We start from the raw sequence: 15,029 nt of genomic DNA on the forward strand, positions 1-15,029 counted from the left end.
AGTGGTCTGTTGCTATCTGAATTTCCTTCTATCTTCTCTCAAAAAAGAATTATAGCTTAAAGCCTATGATGACCTAATTAAAGGTGTTTGAAATTCAATAGAAAAAAATGTGCAACACTTCATTTGTATATCACCCTTGTATAGGGTCCCTCCTTCTTTATGTATTGTTCTTAGTACATGCAATGCTGAAATAAGTACTAGAAATATAAATACAACAAATCTCCAGTATTTCATGACTTATAAATCCTTATTTTGGGTTTAAAACATTTTATGTCATCAAAAGAGCAAAACATATTTTGTGATTGAAAATCACAAAATGACCCTAGCATAAATCTGGAAACTTCCTGCACAACTGTGTCTGGGAAAGCATCTCCAAACTTCAGGTATCTTACCACAACTAAGGTTACTTCTGAAAACAAAATTTATTAAGGTAAAATAAATCAAATGCTGGTAAGAATTGGAAAATAAATTTTGAAGGAAGTACTTACAAATGGCTGGGCTCGTTCAGGAAAATCTAAGGTTATGCACCGGTGAGAGTTATGAGTAAGATGAAGCACCTGTGTGTTTATGGAATGAAAGCTAGCAGCCCATGCATGGGTGAGGGCCAAAAGATTGAAACTTGGCAACTAATAAGGTGCAGAGTCACTGCACAGCTGTCACTAACCCTCCAAATACAGAGGTGGGGAGAACCAGTAACATACCTCCCTGGTTGGTGGCAGACTTTGCACTACTACGTAGAATAAATAAAAACAAATGAGTGAAGTGCAAGTTTAGAAGGAATGAGGAACTGTTAAAAGAAGTTCAAATATTTAAGTATTTGAGTTCAATACTATGTAAACATGGCACTTTGGAAAACATTAATGGGAAGTCAATTCAAAGACCTACAAAAGTGAAAAGTACGTTCATAAACGTAAGAAAAGGACTAAGGGACAGTACAGTTTGAAATTGAGAAAAACAGCTCAAAGAATCAAACTGGTGAAATAAGCCATCTGAGGGATGCCTGTGGTGTTAGCAGGATTAAGTAAGTTAATGCTGAAATGTAAAACAGACATGTATTGTGAGACAGTGGGAAAGACTTAGAGTGTAGTGTTGAAGCTTATCAAGCAAAATACCTTGAAGTGATTTGATCATGCGGATAGAATGTATAAGCTGGTAAAAAAAATGAGAAGGAGAAAGTGAGGGGATATATTGTGGAGAAGACCCAGGAAGGTATGAAGTGAATGAACCATACTAAAGGAAGTGTGTTTGGACATAGCAACCTGAAGACTTCTTCGATATGGCCAAAACCCACTCTAACACACCAGAACTATAGATTCATGTGTCTATTCATGCGGTGAAGTTAACCTCTAAACTCTTGACAGAATCAACAGACTATGAATCTTTCTTCATATGTTACTCCACTCATGTGATAGACTAGGATGGTGTGAACCCATTGTTATAATTACAATTACAGTAAGTTTAACTTTCCATGAATGCTCTTACCTGTAAAATGTTTAACACACTGCATTGTAGCAAGTGAAAATATTCGTATAACACCCCGAGAGCCAGCAGCAGCAAGGATTGGACGACCAGTTTCTGTGTCATAACTCCATGCCACAGTGTAGAAATTCTCTTCTGACTGATGACATAAATATTGACAATTAATTTCAGAGAAGTACTTTCAAGAGATAACCATTATCAAATTACACAATGAAAAGGAAACTTCCATAATGAGATAAAAATTCCATTTACATATATATTTATTTTGCTTTGTCACTGTCTCCCGCGTTAGCGAGGTAGCGCAAGGAAACAGACAAAAGAATGGCCCAACCCGCCCACATACACATGTATATACATACAAGTCTACACACGCAAATATACATACCTATACATCTCAATGTACACATATATATACACATCCAGACATATACATATATATACATGTACATAATTCATACTGTCTGCCTTTATTTATTCCCATCGCCACCTTGCCACATATGGAATAACAGCCCCGTCCCCCCTCATGTGTGCAAGGTAACGCTAGGAAAAGACAACAAAGGCCCCATTCGTTCACACTCAGTCTCTAGCTGTCATGTTATAATGTACCGAAGACACAGCTCCCTTTCCACATCCAGGCCCCACAGAACTTTCCATGGTTTACCCAAGATGCTTCACATGCCCTGGTTCAATCCACTGACAGCACGTCGACCATGGTATACCACATCGTTCCAATTCACTCTATTCCTTGCCCGCCTTTCACCTTCCTGCATGTTCAGGCCCCGATCACTCAAAATCTTTTTCACTCCATCTTTCCACCTCTAATTTGGTCTCCCACTTCTCCTCATTCCCTCCACCAATGACACATATATCCTCTTGGTCAATCTTTCCTCACTCATTCTCTCCATGTGACCAAACCATTTCAAAACACCCTCTTCTGCTCTCTCAACCACGCTCTTTTTATTTCCACACATCTCTCTTATCCTTACATTACTTACTCGATCAAACCACCTCACACCATACATTGTCCTCAAACATCTCATTTCCAGCACATCCACCCTTCTCCGCACAAATATATCCATAGCCCATGCCTCGCAACCATACAACAAATATACCCATTTTTGCTTTCCAAGCTAATGTTCTCGACTTCCAAACATTTTTAAGGCTCCCAGAACAAAAATGGGTATGTTTGAAGGAATAGATATGTATAGGTATGTATATTTACGTGTGTGGGCGTGTGTGTGTGTACCTTGTGTATGGGGGTGGGTTGTGCCATTTCTTTCGTCTGTTTCCTTGCGCTACCTTGCAAACGTGGGAGACAGCGACAAAGCAAACTGGGCCTTTGAGGGAATATCCTCACCTGGCCCCCTTCTCTGTTCCTTCTTTTGGAAAATTAAAGAAAACAAGAGGGGAGGATTTCCAGCCCCTCGCTCCCAATATATATATATATATATACATAAATATATATATATATATATATATATATATATATATATATATATATATATATATATATATATATATATATATATATATATATTTTTTATTTATTTTTTTTATTATACTTTGTCGGTCTCCCGCGTTTGCGAGGTAGCGCAAGGAAACAGACGAAAGAAATGGCCCAACCCCGCCCCATACACATGTATATACATACGTCCACACACGCAAATATACATACCTACACAGCTTTCCATGGTTTACCCCAGACGCTTCACATGCCTTGCTTCAATCCACTGACAGCACGTCAACCCCGGTATACCACATCGCTCCAATTCACTCTATTCCTTGCCCTCCTTTCACCCTCCTGCATGTTCAGGCCCCGATCACACAAAATCTTTTTCACTCCATCTTTCCACCTCCAATTTGGTCTCCCTCTTCTCCTCGTTCCCTCCACCTCCGACACATAAATCCTCTTGGTCAATCTTTCCTCACTCATTCTCTCCATGTGCCCAAACCACTTCAAAACACCCTCTTCTGCTCTCTCAACCACGCTCTTTTTATTTCCACACATCTCTCTTACCCTTACGTTACTCACTCGATCAAACCACCTCACACCACACATTGTCCTCAAACATCTCATTTCCAGCACATCCATCCTCCTGCGCACAACTCTATCCATAGCCCACGCCTCGCAACCATACAACATTGTTGGAACCACTATTCCTTCAAACATACCCATTTTTGCTTTCCGAGATAATGTTCTCGACTTCCACACATTCTTCAAGGCCCCCAGAATTTTCGCCCCCTCCCCCACCCTATGATCCACTTCCGCTTCCATGGTTCCATCCGCTGCCAGATCCACTCCCAGATATCTAAAACACTTCACTTCCTCAGTTTTTCTCCATTCAAACTCACCTCCCAATTGACTTGACCCTCAACCCTACTGTACCTAATAACCTTGCTCTTATTCACATTTACTCTTAACTTTCTTCTTTCACACACTTTACCAAACTCAGTCACCAGCTTCTGCAGTTTCTCACATGAATCAGCCACCAGCGCTGTATCATCAGCGAACAACAACTGACTTACTTCCCAAGCTCTCTCATCCCCAACAGACTTCATACTTGCCACTCTTTCCAAAACTCTTGCATTTACCTCCCTAACAACCCCATCCATAAACAAATTAAACAACCATGGAGACATCACACATCCCTGCCGCAAACCTACATTCACTGAGAACCAATCACTTTCCTCTCTTCCTACACGTACACATGCCTTACATCCTCGATAAAAACTTTTCACTGCTTCTAACAACTTGCCTCCCACACCATATATTCTTAATACCTTCCACAGAGCATCTCTATCAACTCTATCATATGCCTTCTCCAGATCCAAAAATGCTACATACAAATCCATTTACTTTTCTAAGTATTTCTCACATACATTCTTCAAAGCAAACACCTGATCCACACATCCTCTACCACTTCTGAAACCACACTGCTCTTCCCCAATCTGATGCTCTGTACATGCCTTCACCCTCTCAATCAATACCCTCCCATATAATTAACCAGGAATACTCAACAAACTTATACCTCTGTAATTTGAGCACTCACTCTTATCCCCTTTGCCTTTGTACAATGGCACTATGCACGCATTCCGCCAATCCTCAGGCACCTCACCATGAGTCATACATACATTAAATAACCTTACCAACCAGTCAACAATACAGTCACCCCCTTTTTAATGAATTCCACTGCAATACCATCCAAACCTGCTGCCTTGCCGGATTTCATCTTCCGCAAAGCTTTCACTACCTCTTCTCTGTTTACCAAATCATTTTCCCTAACCCTCTCACTTTGCACACCACCTCGACCAAAACACCCTATATCTGCCACTCTATCATCAAACACATTCAACAAACCTTCAAAATACTCACTCCATCTCCTTCCCACATCACCACTACTTGTTATCACCTCCCCATTTGCGCCCTTCACTGAAGTTCCCATTTGCTCCCTTGTCTTACGCACTTTATTTACCTCCTTCCAGAACATCTTTTTATTCTCCCTAAAATTTAATGATACTCTCTCACCCCAACTCTCATTTGCCCTCTTTTTCACCTCTTGCACCTTTGTCTTGACCTCCTGTCTCTTTCTTCTATACATCTCCCACTCAATTGCATTTTTTCCCTGCATAAATCGTCCAAATGCCTCTCTCTTCTCTTTCACTAATACTCTTACTTCTTCATCTCACCACTCACTACCCTTTCTAATCAACCCACCTCCCACTCTTCTCATGCCACAAGCATCTTTTGCGCAATCCATCACTGATTCCCTAAATACATCCCATTCCTCCCCACTCCCCTTACTTCCATTGTTCTCACCTTTTTCCATTCTGTACTCAGTCTCTCCTGGTACTTCCTCACACAAGTCTCCTTCCCAAGCTCACTTACTCTCACCACCCTCTTCACCCCAACATTCACTCTTCTTTTCTGAAAACCCATACAAATCTTCACCTTAGCCTCCACAAGATAATGATCAGACATCCCTCCAGTTGCACCTCTCAGCACATTAATATCCAAAAGTCTCTCTTTCGCACGCCTGTCAATTAACACGTAATCCAATAACGCTCTCTGGCCATCTCTCCTACTTACATAAGTATACTTATGTATATCTCGCTTTTTAAACCAGGTATTCCCAATCATCAGTCCTTTTTCAGCACATAAATCTACAAGATCTTCACCATTTCCATTTACAACACTGAACACCCCATGTATACCAATTATTCCCTCAACTGCCACATTACTCACCTTTGCATTCAAATCACCCATCACTATAACCCGGTCTCGTGCATCAAAACCACTAACACACTCATTCAGCTGCTCCCAAAACACTTGCCTCTCACGATCTTTCTTCTCATGCCCAGGTGCATATGCACCAATAATCATCCACCTCTCTCCATCAACTTTCAGTTTTACCCATATTAATCGAGAATTTACTTTCTTACATTCTATTACATACTCCCACAACTCCTGTATATATATATATATATATATATATATATATATATATATATATATATATATATATATATTTTTCTTTTTTGCTTTGTTGCTGTCTCCCGCATTTGCAAGGTAGCGCAAGGAAACAGATGAAAGAAATGGCCCAACCCACCCCCATACACATGTATATACATACGTCCACACATGCAAATATACATACCTACACAGCTTTCCATGGTTTACCGTTTACCCCAGACGCTTCACATGCCCTGATTCAATCCACTGACGGCACGTCAACCCAGGTATACCACATCGATCCAATTCACTCTATTCCTTGCCCTCCTTTCACCCTCCTGCATGTTCAGGCCCGATCACACAAAATCTTTTTCACTCCATCTTTCCACCTCCAATTTGGTCTCCCACTTCTCCTCGTTCCCTCCACCTCTGACACATATATCCTCTTGGTCAATCTTTCCTCACTCATTCTCTCCATGTGCCCAAACCATTTCAAAACACCCTCTTCTGCTCTCTCAACCATGCTCTTTTTATTTCCACTTATCTCTCTTACCCTTACGTTACTTACTCGATCAAACCACCTCACACCACACATTGTCCTCAAACATCTCATTTCCAGCACATCCATCCTCCTGCGCACAACTCTATCCATAGCACACGCCTCCCAACCATACAACATTGTTGGAACCATTATTCCTTCAAATATACCCATTTTTGCTTTCCGAGATAATGTTCTCATATTCCACACATTCTTCAAGGCTCCCAGGATTTTCGCCCCCTCCCCCACCCTATGATCCACTTCCGCTTCCATGGTTCCATCCGCTGCCAGATCCACTCCCAGATATCTAAAACACTTTACTTCCTCCAGTTTTTCTCCATTCAAACTTACCTCCCAATTGACTTGACCCTCAACCCTACTGTACCTAATTACCTTGCTCTTATTCACATTTACTCTTAACTTTCTTCTTTCACACACTTTACCAAACTCAGTCACCAGCTTCTGCAGTTTCTCACATGAATCAGCCACCAGCGCTGTATCATCAGCGAACAACAACTGACTCACTTCCCAAGCTCTCTCATCCCCAACAGACTTCATACTTGCCCCTCTTTCCAAAACTCTTGCATTCACCTCCCTAACAACCCCTTCCATAAACAAATTAAACAACCATGGAGACATCACACACCCCTGCCGCAAACCTACATTCACCAATCACTTTCCTCTCTTCCTACACGTACACATGCCTTACATCCTCGATAAAAACTTTTCACTTCTTCTAACAACTTGCCTCCCACACCATATATTCTTAATACCATCCACAGAGCATCTCTATCAACTCTATCATAAGCCTTATCCAGATCCATAAATACTAAATACAAATCCATTCGCTTTTCTAAGTATTTCTCACATACATTCTTCAAAGCAAACACCTGATCCACACATCCTCTACCACTTCTGAAACCACACTGCTCTTCCCAAATCTGATGCTCTGTACATGCCTTCACCCTCTCAATCAATACCCTCATATATAATTTACCAGGAATACGCAACAAACCTATAACTCTGTAATTTGAGCACTCACTCTTATCCCCTTTGCATTTGTACAATGGCACTATGCAAGCATTCCGCCAATCCTTAGGCACCTCACCATGAGTCATACATACATTAAATAACCTTACCAACCAGTCAATAATACAGTCACCCCCTTTTTTAATAAATTCCACTGCAATACCATCCAAACCTGCTGCCTTGATGGCTTTCATCTTCCGCAAAGCTTTTACTACCTCTTCTCGGTTTACCAAATCATTTTCCCTAACCCTCTCACTTTGCACACCACCTCGACCAAAACACCCTATATCTGCCACTCTATCATCAAACACATTCAACAAACCTTCAAAATACTCACTCCATCTCACTCCATACTCACTCCTTCTCATATCACCACTACTTGTTATCACCTCCCCATTTGCATCCTTCACTGAAGTTCCCATTTGCTCCCTTGTCTTACGCACTTTATTTACCTCCTTCCAGAACATCTTTTTATTCTCCCTAAAATTTAATGATACTCTCTCACCCCAACTCTCATTTGCCCTCTTTTTCACCTCTTGCACCATTCTCTTGACCTCCTGTCTCTTTCTTTTATATATCTCCCACTCAACTGCATTTTTTCCCAGCAAAAATCGTCCAAATGCCTCTCGCTTCTCTTTCACTAACAATCTTACTTCTTCATCCCACCATTCACTCCCCTTTCTAATCAACCCACCTCCCACTCTTATCATGCCACAAGCATCGTTTGCGCAATCCATCACTGATTCCCTAAATAATCCCATTCCTCCCCACTCCCCTTACTTCCATTGTTCTCACCTTTTTCCATTCTGTACTCAGTCTCTCCTGGTACTTCCTCACACAAGTCTCCTTCCCAAGCTCACTTACTCTCACCACCCTCTTCACCCCAACATTCACTCTTCTTTTCTGAAAACCCATACAAATCTTCACCTTAGCCTCCACAAGATAATGATCAGACATCCCTCCAGTTGCACCTCTCAGCACATTAACATCCAAAAGTCTCTCTTTCGCACGTCTGTCAATTAACACATAATCCAATAACGCTCTCTGGCCATCTCTCCTACTTACATACGTATACTTATATATATCTCGCTTTTTAAACCAGGTATTCCCAATCACCAGTCCTTTTTCAGCACATAAATCTACAAGCTCTTCACCATTTCCATTTACAACACTGAACACCCCATGTATACCAATTACTCCCTCAACTGCCACATTACTCACCTTTGCATTCAAATCACCCATCACTATAACCCGGTCTCGTGCATCAAAACCACTAACACACTCATTCAGCTGCTCCCAAAACACTTGCCTCTCATGATCTTTCTTCTCATGCCCAGGTGCATATGCACCAATAATCACCCATCTCTCTCCATCAACTTTCAGTTTTACCCATATCAAGGTACAGTAGGGTTGAGGGTCAAGTCAATTGGGAGGTGAGTTTGAATGGAGAAAAACTGGAGGAAGTGAAGTGTTTTAGATATCTGGGAGTGGATCTGGCAGCGGATGGAACCATGGAAGCGGAAGTGGATCTCAGGGTGGGGGAGGGGGCGAAAATTCTGGGAGCCTTGAAGAATGTGTGGAAGTCGAGAACATTATCTCGGGAAGCAAAAATGGGTATGTTTGAAGGAACAGTGGTTCCAACAATGTTGTATGGTTGCGAGGCGTGGGCTATGGATAGAGTTGTGCGCAGGAGGATGGATGTGCTGGAAATGAGATGTTTGAGGACAATGTGTGGTGTGAGGTGGTTTGATCGAGTGAGTAACGTAAGGGTAAGAGAGATGTGTGGAAATAAAAAGAGCGTGGTTGAGAGAGCAGAAGAGGGTGTTTTGAAGTGGTTTGGGCACATGGAGAGAATGAGTGAGGAAAGATTGACCAAGAGGATATATGTGTCGGAGGTGGAAGGAACGAGGAGAAGAGGGAGACCAAATTGGAGGTGGAAAGATGGAGTGAAAAAGATTTTGTGTGATCGGGGCCTGAACATGCAGGAGGGTGAAAGGAGGGCAAGGAATAGAGTGAATTGGAGCGATGTGGTATACCGGGGTTGACGTGCTGTCAGTGGATTAAATCAAGGCATGTGAAGCGTCTGGGGTAAACCATGGAAAGCTGTGTAGGTATGTATATCTGCGTGTGTGGACGTATGTCTATACATGTGTATGGGGGGGTTGGGCCATTTCTTTCGTCTGTTTCCTTGCGCTACCTCGCAAACGCGGGAGACAGCGACAAATTATAAAAAAAAAAATATATATATATATATATATATATATATATATATATATTATTTTATATTTATTATACTTTGTCGCTGTCTCCCACGTTTGCGAGGTAGCGCAAGGAAACAGACGAAAGAAATGGCCCAACCCCCCCCATACACATGTATATACATACGTCCACACACGCAAATATACATACCTACACAGCTTTCCATGGCTTACCCCAGACGCTTCACATGCCTTGATTCAATCCACTGACAGCACGTCAACCCCGGTATACCACATCGCTCCAATTCACTCTATTCCTTGCCCTCCTTTCACCCTCCTGCATGTTCAGGCCCCGATCACACAAAATCTTTTTCACTCCATCTTTCCACCTCCAATTTGGTCTCCCTCTTCTCCTTGTTCCCTCCACCTCCGACACATATATCCTCTTGGTCAATCTTTCCTCACCATAGCCCACGCCTCGCAACCATACAACATTGTTGGAACCACTATTCCTTCAAACATACCCATTTTTGCTTTCCGAGATACTGTTCTCGACTTCCACACATTGTTCAAGGCTTCCAGGATTTTTGCCCCCTCCCCCACCCTATGATCCACTTCCGCTTCCATGGCTCCATCCGCTGCCAGATCCACTCCCAGATATCTAAAACACTTTACTTCCTCCAGTTTTTCTCCATTCAAACTTACCTCCCAATTGACTTGACCCTCAACCCTACTGTACCTAATAACCTTGCTCTTATTCACATTTACTCTTAACTTTCTTCTTTCACACACTTTCCCAAAACTCCACATTTACTCTTAACTTTCTTCTTTCACACACTTTCCCAAACTCAGTCACCAGCTTCTGCAGTTTCTCACATGAATCAGCCACCAGCGCTGTATCATCAGCAAACAACAACTGACTCACTTCCCAAGCCCTCTCATCCACAACAGACTTCATACTTGCCCCTCTTTCCAAAACTCTTGCATTCACCTCCCTAACAACCCCTTCCATAAACAAATTAAACAACCATGGAGACATTACACACCCCTGCCGCAAACCTACATTCACTGAGAACCAATTACTTTCCTCTCTTCCTACACATACACATGCCTTACATCCTCGATAAAAACTTTTCACTGCTTCTAACAACTTGCCTCCCACACCATATATTCTTAATACCTTCCACAGAGCATCTCTATCAACTCTATCATATGCCTTCTCCAGATCCATAAATGCTACACACAAATCCATTTGCTTTTCTAAGTATTTCTCACATACATTCTTCAAAGCAAACACCTGATCCACACATCCTCTACCACTTCGGAAACCACACTGCTCTTCCCCAATCTGTTGTATGGTTGCGAGGCGTGGGCTATGGAGAGAGTTGTGCGCAGGAGGATGGATGTGCTGGAAATGAGATGTTTGAGGACAAAGTGTGGTGTGAGGTGGTTAGATCAAGTAAGTACGTAAAGGTAAGAGAGATGTGTGGAAATAAAAAGAGCGTGGTTAAGAGAGCAGAAGAGGGTGTTTTGAAGTGGTTTGGGCACATGGAGAGAATGAGTGAGGAAAGATTGACCAAGAGGATATATGTGTCGGAGGTGGAGGGAACGAGGAGAAGTGGGAGACCAAATTGGAGGTGGAAAGATGGAGTGAAAAAGATTTTGTGTGATCGGGGCCTGAACATGCAGGAGGGTGAAAGGAGAGCAAGGAATAGAGTGAATTGGATTGATGTGGTATACCAGGGTTGACGTGCTGTCAGTGGATTGAATCAGGGCATGTGAAGCGTCCGGGGTAAACCATGGAAAGCTGTGTAGGTATGTATATTTGCATGTGTGGAAGTATGTATATACATGTGTATGGGGGTGGGTTGGGCCATTTCTTTCGTCTGTTTCCTTGCGCTACCTCGCAAACGCGGGAGACAGCGACAAAAAAAAAAAAAAAAAGAAACCTTCAGACACAATTGAAAATGTGAAGGAAAATAGTGAAATTGGAGAAAAATGTAGCTTAGACATTGAAGCTTATTGATACAGTGGTTAAATTGATGAGAACTGCTATTGACGTTTGTGTAAATAAATTATACATTTCCTTTTTTCCATAGCCAGAGGTTGAACCATTATGTGACATTCATTTTTTTCATTCATTTCAAGCTAGAAGTTTCAGTTTTCTAAATTGTTTCTTACATTTTTCATATGTATATATATGTATGTGTGTGTGTGTGTATATGTGTATATGTATGTGTATGTGTGTGTATGTGTATATGTATATATATGTGTATATTATCCCTGGGGATAGGGGTGAAAGAATACTTCCCACCACGTATTCCTCGCGTGTCGTAGAAAGCGACTAGAGGGGACGGGAGCGGGGGGCCAGAAATCCTCCCCTCCTTGTATTAACTTTCTAAAATGGGAAACAGAAGGAGTCACGCGGGGAGTGCTCATCCTCCTCGAAGGCTCAGAGTGGGGTGCCTAAATGTGTGTGGATGTAACCAAGAAGTGAAAAAAGGAGAGATAGGTAGTATGTTTGAGGAAAGGAACCTGGATGTTTTGGCTCTGAGTGAAACGAAGCTCAAGGGTAAAGGGGAAGAGTGGTTTGGGAATGTCTGGGGAGTAAAGTCAGGGGTTAGTGAGAGGACAAGAGCAAGGGAAGGAGTAGCAATACTCCTGAAACAGGAGTTGTGGGAGTATGTGATAGAGTGTAAGAAAGTAAATTCTCGATTAATATGGGAAAAACTGAAAGTTGATGGAGAGAGGTGGGTGATTATTGGTGCATATGCACCTGGGCATGAGAAGAAAGATCAAGAGAGGCAAGTGTTTTGGGAGCAGCTGAATGAGTGTGTTGGTGGTTTTGATGCACGAGACCGGGTTATAGTGATGGGTGATTTGAATGCAAAGGTGAGTAATGTGGCAGTTGAGGGAATAATTGGTATACATGGGGTGTTCAGTGTTGTAAATGGAAATGGTGAAGAGCTTGTAGATTTATGTGCTGAAAAAGGACTGATGATTGGGAATACCTGGTTTAAAAAGCGAGAAATACATAAGTATACTTATGTAAGTAGGAGAGATGGCCAGAGAGCGTTATTGGATTACGTGTTAATTGACAGGCGTGCGAAAGAGAGACTTTTGGATGTTAATGTGCTGCGAGGTGCAACTGGAGGGATGTCTGATCATTATCTTGTGGAGGCTAAGGTGAAGATTTGTATGGGTTTTCAGAAAAGAAGAGTGAATGTTGGGGTGAAGAGGGTGGGGAGAGTAAGTGAGCTTGAGAAGGAGACCTGTGTGAGGAAGTACCAGGAGAGACTGAGTACAGAATGGAAAAAGGTGAGAACAATGGAAGCAAGGGGAGTGGGGGAGGAATGGGATGTATTTAGGGAATCAGTGATGGATTGCGCAAAAGATGCTTGTGGCATGAGAAGAGTGGGAGGTGGGTTGATTAGAAAGGGTAGTGAGTGGTGGGATGAAGAAGTAAGAGTATTAGTGAAAGAGAAGAGAGAGGCATTTGGACGATTTTTGCAGGGAAAAAATGCAATTGAGTGGGAGATGTATAAAAGAAAGAGACAGGAGGTCAAGAGAAAGGTGCAAGAGGTGAAAAAAAGGGCAAATGAGAGTTGGGGTGAGAGAGTATCATCAAATTTTAGGGAGAATAAAAAGATGTTCTGGAAGGAGGTAAATAAAGTGCGTAAGACAAGGGAGCAAATGGGAACTTCAGTGAAGGATGCAAATGGGGAGGTGATAACAAGTAGTGGTGATGTGAGAAGGAGATGGAGTGAGTATTTTGAAGGTTTGTTGAATGTGTTTGATGATAGAGTGGCAGATATAGGGTTTTTTGGTCGAGGTGGTGTGCAAAGTGAGAGGGTTAAGGAAAATGATTTGGTAAACAGAGAAGAGGTAGTGAGAGCTTTGCGGAAGATGAAAGCCGGCAAGGCAGCAGGTTTGGATGGTACTGCAGTGGAATTTATTAAAAAAGGGGGTGACTGTATTGTTGACTGGTTGGTAAGGTTATTTAATGTATGTATGACTCATGGTGAGGTGCCTGAGGATTGGCGGAATGCATGCATAGTGCCATTGTACAAAGGCAAAGGGGATAAGAGTGAATGCTCAAATTACAGAGGTATAAGTTTGTTGAGTATTCCTGGTAAATTATATGGGAGGGTATTGATTGAGAGGGTGAAGGCATGTACAGAGCATCAGATTGGGGAAGAGCAGTGTGGTTTCAGAAGTGGTAGAGGATGTGTGGATCAGGTGTTTGCTTTGAAGAATGTATGAGAAATACTTAGAAAAGCAAATGGATTTGTATGTAGCATTTATGGATCTGGAGAAGGCATATGATAGAGTTGATAGAGATGCTCTGTGGAAGGTATTAAGAATATATGGTGTGGGAGGAAAGTTGTTAGAAGCAGTGAAAAGTTTTTATCGAGGATGTAAGGCATGTGTACGTGTAGGAAGAGAGGAAAGTGATCGGTTCTCAGTGAATGTAGGTTTGCGGCAGGGGTGTGTGATGTCTCCATGGTTGTTTAATTTGTTTATGGATGGGGTTGTTAGGGAGGTAAATGCAAGAGTTTTGGAAAGAGGGGCAAGTATGAAGTCTGTTGGGGATGAGAGAGCTTGGGAAGTGAGTCAATTGTTGTTCGCTGATGATACAGCGCTGGTGGCTGATTCATGTGAGAAACTGCAGAAGCTGGTGACTGAGTTTGGTAAAGTGTGTGAAAGAAGAAAGTTAAGAGTAAATGTGAATAAGAGCAAGGTTATTAGGTACAGTAGGGTTGAGGGTCAAGTCAATTGGGAGGTGAGTATTGAATGGAGAAAAACTGGAGGAAGTGAGGTGTTTTAGATATCTGGGAGTGGATCTGGCAATGGATGGAACCATGGAAGCGGAAGTGGATCATAGGGTGGGGGAGGGGGCGAAAATTCTGGGGGCCTTGAAGAATGTGTGGAAGTCGAGAACATTATCTCGGAAAGCAAAAATGGGTATGTTTGAAGGAATAGTGGTTCCAACAATGTTGTATGGTTGCGAGGCGTGGGCTGTGGATAGAGTTGTGCGCAGGAGGATGGATGTGCTGGAAATGAGATGTTTGAGGACAATGTGTGGTGTGAGGTGGTTTGATCGAGTGAGTAATGTAAGGGTAAGAGAGATGTGTGGAAATAAAAAGAGCGTGGTTGAGAGAGCAGAAGAGGGTGTTTTGAAGTGGTTTGGGCACATGGAGAGGATGAGTGAGAAAAGATTGACCAAGAGGATATATGTGTCGGAGGTGGAGGGAGCAAGGAGAAGAGGGAGACCAAATTGGAGGTGGAAAGATGGAGTGAAAAAGATTTTGTGTGATCGGGGCCTGAACATGCA

General features: G+C 42.3%; 1 protein-coding gene across 4 annotated transcripts in view; it reads right to left on the reverse strand.

Annotated features, from left to right (window-relative positions):
• The window catches only part of LOC139749163 (polycomb protein EED-like), a 139,748-nt gene that overhangs the window by 66,100 nt on the left and 58,619 nt on the right, over positions 1-15,029 (reverse strand). For all 4 annotated transcript variants that reach the window (XM_071662817.1, XM_071662818.1, XM_071662816.1 and 1 more), the window contains one exon: positions 1,483-1,618. In XM_071662817.1, coding sequence (XP_071518918.1) covers positions 1,483-1,618 — 136 coding nt within the window. The remainder of the gene's footprint in view (positions 1-1,482; positions 1,619-15,029) is intronic.

The sequence above is a fragment of the Panulirus ornatus genome, chromosome 6 (genome assembly GCF_036320965.1).
Source record: "Panulirus ornatus isolate Po-2019 chromosome 6, ASM3632096v1, whole genome shotgun sequence".
NCBI lineage: Eukaryota > Metazoa > Arthropoda > Malacostraca > Decapoda > Palinuridae > Panulirus > Panulirus ornatus.